We start from the raw sequence: 6,256 nt of genomic DNA, 5'->3' as shown, positions 1-6,256 counted from the left end.
GAGGGTCCCCAGGTTATGACCTGAAGCTCTGATACTGGATATTTTATAACGTCACTTTTCCACAGAGACTCTAACCTCCTGTGAATGTCTTTCTTTCTCTTCAATTTTTATTCTTCGTGAAAATTCTGTTCAAGCCGCCTCTGAGCAAGTGCTCCCTTGCTCTCCAAACGCCAAAGTTCACTAAAACTCCACTGATTTACGTGCAGCTTCCGACTGCCAGCACCTGGCAGACACAGCAACCAACTCAGTCATAAACAGATCGCATACAATTTAATTTTAATGTGCTCGTTAGTCGTAGCACATTTCAGACATAATTGTGAACGCAACACAAAATTATAGCAAAAAGACAATTTTAATGCTGCCGTAGAAAAAAAGGGTTATATGAAGAGTCACATAATGGAGTTTCATTGTCAACAACAAAACAGGGCACAGAGTGTGTTACGGTGTCTGTGCTGTTTACATGCCAATATTTTATACATAGATTCTCATATGGTGTCAGCTGTCAGTTACTTCTGCAAATTAACTGCCAAAAATGGAGAAGAACAGAATCACTCGGAGAGCCGGTAACCACGGGTTACCTTTCATAAGCCTAAAGATAAAGCTGCAGTGTGGGATCTTGGGAGAATAATTAGGAAGAACAAAACAGAAAGTTACCAATTGAAATAAAAAGGCATCCTACAATATGAAATAGCAACCAAGAGGGCTTATAAATAAGTGAAAGAGGTTGTATCACAGAATGCCTCATGACTTTTAAGCAAAGTATTACAGTACAAACATTTTAAAGGCTTTATCAATGTTTAGGAAATACAGTACAAGTTCTTTTATTCATTTTTTTGTTTTTTTTTTCTTGTCAAATAGACTTAACCCTTTGAGCACTGAGTTTATTTTGAGCATTCTTTGATTTCTAATAAATACTGTTAAAAACCATGTGCAAAATAGTTATGATGCCTGCCAGGGATGTATTTCCCAGCCTCGTTTATTCAGACTTCTCAAAACAAATGATAATATGATGCTAATAAATATGTATAATTTAAACATGAACCTCTATCAATATAGATGTACTGTATAGCAAAACAAACAATCATACTTTGCTTTCAGATAATGTTTCTGTATACTTTATAAATGCTATCTGTGGTATCTTCTGTATAATTTACAATGTTTGCATGTAAAAAACAAAACCCATAGACCTTTAAAAAAAAAAAAGAAAAAGAAATATACACTATACATAGGCACAGCTTATGCCCAGAGCATAGCAGGTACATAAAACACTGTTGCTATAAATGCAAGAAAAAAGGTCATTTAACCACAATCACATTTTTCATAAGAGTCTGAAATCTATACAATATATACACCTATGTTTCAATGTGAAAATAATATTCTTTTAAATTTCAAGGCGTGTTATACCCCTGCAGACCTGCATAAATGGAGGTTTATATTAATTATAACTAAGCTGGTAAGGAGTTTAAAAAACAGAGCTTAATACATTATTATTATTTTATTTTATTTTTTAACCAAATTAATGCAAAAGTGCTTCAAAGTACTCAGAGGGCTAAAGATGAAAGGGTGAGAAATGCCAGCACACTAGAGTCGCGTGGAAAAAGTGTGCCTGATTTCGTTATAAATGCTTAATTAAACTGTCTGTTAATGCATGCAGCTTGAAGCATCGGGGGGGGATGCTCACAACTAAATCCCATTTACACAAAGTTCCAAACACTTACCACTGCGTTTTAACCTTCATATTTTACCAGTAACAACAGCTGATTATGCACCTCTATTAAACACTGTACAGTTATACAAAACAGTTCAGCCCAGAGTGATTCTCTGCAGTTAAAATAGGAACATGTGCCAAGAACAAGACAGAGGGGCTTTAAGGTGCCTTCAACAGTTTCCCTCAAAGCAAACTGCAGTCATTTCAATCGAAAGCAAATGCTACTGCTTCTCTAGCTCAGAAACATACAGAAGGTGGTCTTCCGGAGATTTCCCATGTGTTTTGCTAAGGTGAAGTTTAACCGCATGCTTGCTGGCAAAGGTCCGATTGCACAGTTTGCACTGATAGGAGGTCCCCAGATCCTCCTCAGGGGAGGACGTCACCAATTTTTCTGATGGCGACTTGGTTTGTGCTATTTGATTGTTAATCTGTTCGGTGGACAGTTTGGATAAGTCCCGTAGCCGGAAACCCAGGTGTGACTCGAGGTGGCTGATATATGTGGAAGGAGTCCTGATTTGTGACGCACAGTCATTACAAAAGAACACGGGGTGGCCAGTGTCCAAGTTTTTGAGGAACTTTGTTCCACCTGTCCTTCGCAGCTGGTATTTCACATTGGCCAGCCAGTGGCTGATGGTGGTCATGGAGAGGCCGGTGAACCTGGAGATGTGCATCCGCTCCTGGGGGCTCAGGTCTGACATGATGTACTTCCCCTCCGAGGTCTGCCGCAGGCTGGCAGCAAATTGGGCCTGGAGGATCAGCAGGTGCTGGGGGTTCCAGTTTGACTGGCGGCCCTTCCGCTTCTGCGCAGGCGTCGACTCCTCGGCCTCCTCCAGAGTGGCCCCGTCAATGTCAGACTTCTCAGAGATGCTGGAAGGAGTGGAGGATTTTGACGTGTGGCTCTCTGTCAAGTTCTTCAGCATATCGGATATATCTGACAAGGCATTCTCGCGTAGCGGCGAGTTTGACATGAACGATACGACGGCAGATGTCTTTGCCGTTGTCACCGTGGATGAGGAGGTTGCTGGGGCTGTGGACGTGGGTGACAAAAGCACTGAACCCAAAGAGCAGCCTTTGTCACTCTTCCCTTTTGTCAAGTCTATGGGCTGGTCATTGTTGACGTGGTAGAAATAGCGGTCGAGGTGGTCCACCTTCTTGGACTGCAGGGGCGGTGGGGTGGCCACTGCCGCCTTCTCAGCCAGGCTGTTACTCATCTTGAAGAGCATGCTCATGGGGTCCAGGGCAGGCAGGGAGGGCTTGGCAGCCTTGCCCAGGTGAATGTTCATGACCGACTGCAGGGCGCTCAAGGGGTTCACAAAAGGCTGTTCTGGGGGGTGGTCAGTGATGATGGCCGTGCTGCCACTCAAGCCACCAGTCAGGGGCTTCATCAGCTCCTTGCCGTTCTCCACTGGCTCTGCCGGGGGGCTCCCCTCCTTGCACCCATCCCGCTGGGGGCTAGGGCTGTTCCCCTGGCTTTTGAAGCCCCCATCACTAGAGGCCTCCATCTTGATGGGCTCACTGACCTCGCTGCTGCAGGGGGATGGAGTGGCTCGCTTGGGAGGGGAAAGCTTGTCCTCTGGCTCCTTCATCTTCTCCTCAACTTTGGCGACTTTCTCGGTGACCTTTTTCACCAGCTCCTCCATGGCATGAAAGTTTGTCTTGGGCATGGGTGAGGTCTGGCTGCTGGGCGGAGAGACCAGGGTCTGGGTTTTTGTGGGAGACACAATCTCGCTGTTGCTAAACATGGGTTTCAGGGGTGTGCTTTTCCCTGATGAGCCCAGGGACAGCTTCATCATATTGGGGAGCTGGTAGGCGGCGTGGATGCTGGGGTAGCCCCCCCAGCTGGGGGTGCCATTCTGGGCCTTGTTGATGGCGGACGTCACTGTGTTTTCTAGGGATTTAAGGATATCTAGTCCCCCCTTGGGACTCTCTTCTAAGTCATTTTCAGTCAAATAATGGTACTTGGAAGAGATGTCGTACTTTTCCTCTTCCTCGCTTAGCTTCTCCTTTTCCTTGGGTTTCTCATCAGGGACGGCTTTCTCCTTTTCCACTTCCTTCTTGACTTCCACACTGAGCTTCGGGGAGATGCTCGCAGGAGTGGTGGAGGGGGACGTGAAAGTGGTGGCTGCTAGGGGCACAGACTGCACCTTCTCATCCAGCAGTGTTGTGATGGTGGGCGTGACAGGGGTCTCCATGATAGGCTTCCCCTTCTTCATGGCCGAGTTGGTGACCTTGATAAAGTGGCCTGTGACCATCATGTGGGCCGTCAGCTCCTGCAGCGTATCATGAGAACTGCCACACTCCATGCACTTCAGGATCTGGGACTTCCTGGCCTCAAAGTGCCACGCGTAGCTGGCCCCATTCTGGTGGCCGTACCGGTTATTTGGCGTGATGTAAGGGTTGGAGTTCTTCTGAAGCACATCGTTAGTGTCCGACATGGCAGCTTTGGGGGTCCCACCCGTGGAATCCGGGGAGCTGGGGAGCTCCAGCTCCAGTGAAGCTTTCTTCCGAGCAGCAGGAATGATTTTGGCTGCGACAGGAGTGACGGGCTCCTTCAGAGGCACTTTTTGGTAGTGTTTCGTTTTGATCATATGGACACTCAAGTCCTGGAGGGACTCAAAGGAGTGGCCACAGTACATGCATTTCAACACCTTCTGGGCATCTTCCTTCCCTTCCATTTCCAGCAGGGAGCGTTTGCGTGGCTTGGACCAGCGCTTGGGGTTGTTGTTATCGGTCTCGTGGTTGTCGTCGCGATAATGCCCCGTTTCGTTCATGTGCACCGTCAACTCCACCAGGGTGTCATAGGCGGCACTGCAATCCTTGCAGCGGAACTTGCTGGCCCCTGTGAAGATGGAGCCGTAGAGCTTGCTGCTCTGCCGGTACAGCTGCACGGTGCTGAAGAGGCTGGGCTCGGGCAGCATGCGGCTCTGGGACACCTGCTGCAGGGTCTTGGCCATGGCACTCTGGTGCCAGTCAAAGCTCCCGCTGCCGCAGCTGCTGCTGCTGCTGCTGCTGCTACTGCTGCTGCCATTATTCTTTTCCGAGGAGGGCTGGTGCAGGTTGAGGTTGAGGTTGGACCAGTAGGAGTTGGAGAGAAAGTTGTTGTAGACAGCCTTCATCTGCTCCAGGCTATCTGACACGGTCGTATCTTCCAGGGGGACGGTGACCTCCTTGGTCTCCTCTTCATTCTTGATGGAGCTGCTTTCAAAGTCAGCCATTCGGTCACTGGTCTCGCTGATGTGTGACTCGCTGTCCATTTCGTGGCTGGAAAATTCAGCCGCTGGGGAGTTCTGATAGCTGGGGCAGCTCTTACTGAGTTCCTTCTCTGGGCACATGTACTTGGCCGAGGGTTCTCCATCCGCTGCATGTTCTTCCGGGTCTATATCTTCATCTACCAGGGCAGCAGCCTTTAACTCATCTGAGACATAGGCTGCCGTGGTAACAGGTGGGAAAGTGAGACAGGTAGGAGAGAAAGAAGGGAGAGAGGGAGAAGGGGAGAGAGAGAGAGAGAAAGAAAAAAAACGTTAGTAAGTGTTGATATTACCTAGAATATGTTCTCAGCTCTCAGGAAAACATAGCAAACTAGATGGGCACGTGTATTTGTAAAATTAAATAGTTAAAATGTGGTGTTTCTTTGGAGCAAAAAAAAAAAAAAAGCTCTTCAAACATAATTTGCCACCTTATTCTTCTCAAGGGGCAACAGCTTGAAATTAAAACTAAATTTGAAATTAATGAAGCACATTCTGGAGGTGGCATTCATTTCTAAAGTAATAAATTACTTGTATCAACCTCAGAGACAGCAGTTCCTGTCTGTCAATTAATATGTCTTATGCTTCTCCTACCCCTAATGCATTTCTTAACAGACAGATTCACAATTTAAATTAAGCAAGCATTTTTTACTCATTACATTTTTGAGGCTCAATCTTTAATAAATATAAAGTACAAAAACATCAATAAAACTTTTACGAAGTAAAAAGAAAGTACATCAATTGCAATAAATTTAAAAAAAGGTTTTGTGGCTTTTTTCTTTCTTCCTTCTGGAAAAGCAGGTCTCATCATAGATTAGAGTAAGTTTCCTACCAGGGATCAGTGTGGGTTTGTTCCGGTTGGGAGAGAAGACCCTGACCCGCTACCACCCAGCCCTGGCCCCACCCCCCACACGTACATTCAGCCATTCTCAGCCACCTGCCACACACTATCCATGCAGAATTATGTCAGAACAAGTTCAGGAAAATTGGTATGCGGTGCTTATTCCTGCTGTATAAATATATACAAGACCTTCCAGTGGACCTTACAAATGTCAAAGTGTTTGCTCTTTAGACTACTTTGTCAATATTTACTCGGCATAAGCTCTATGGGCATCCAACAGGGATCCTGTCTTTCTGGAAGCAGTGTAACTGGGGATGTAGATCCAGCACGTGTTCCCGAGCAGGTGGAGGGCAGGGCCCAGCAGCTGCAGGTTCTAGAAGATGGGTATCCAGGGACGCGGAGTCCAGAGACACTTGTGTTCTTGGAACAGAGATTTTTTTTTTTAATTTTCTTGAGTTCAGT

The 6,256-nt window shown here is 46.4% G+C and overlaps 1 protein-coding gene across 1 annotated transcript; it reads right to left on the bottom strand.

The window, feature by feature from the left end:
• Positions 1-259: 259 nt before the first annotated feature.
• On the bottom strand, positions 260-5,130 carry TSHZ3 (teashirt zinc finger homeobox 3). The gene has a single exon (XM_008572652.1). It carries the CDS (start codon positions 5,038-5,040, stop codon positions 1,930-1,932), a length of 3,111 nt encoding a protein of 1,036 aa, XP_008570874.1. The 5' UTR covers positions 5,041-5,130; the 3' UTR covers positions 260-1,929.
• Between the last annotated feature and the right edge of the window lie 1,126 nt (positions 5,131-6,256).

The sequence above is a fragment of the Galeopterus variegatus genome, unplaced genomic scaffold (genome assembly GCF_000696425.1).
Source record: "Galeopterus variegatus unplaced genomic scaffold, G_variegatus-3.0.2 Scaffold814, whole genome shotgun sequence".
Classification (NCBI taxonomy): Eukaryota; Metazoa; Chordata; class Mammalia; order Dermoptera; family Cynocephalidae; genus Galeopterus; species Galeopterus variegatus.
This window is presented reverse-complemented; position numbering and strand designations above follow the sequence as displayed.

Excerpts from the sequence above, each read along its gene's own strand:
- TSHZ3 (XM_008572652.1), bottom strand. The coding sequence starts at position 5,040 with ATGTGCCCAGAGAAGGAACTCAGTAAGAGCTGCCCCAGCTATCAGAAC.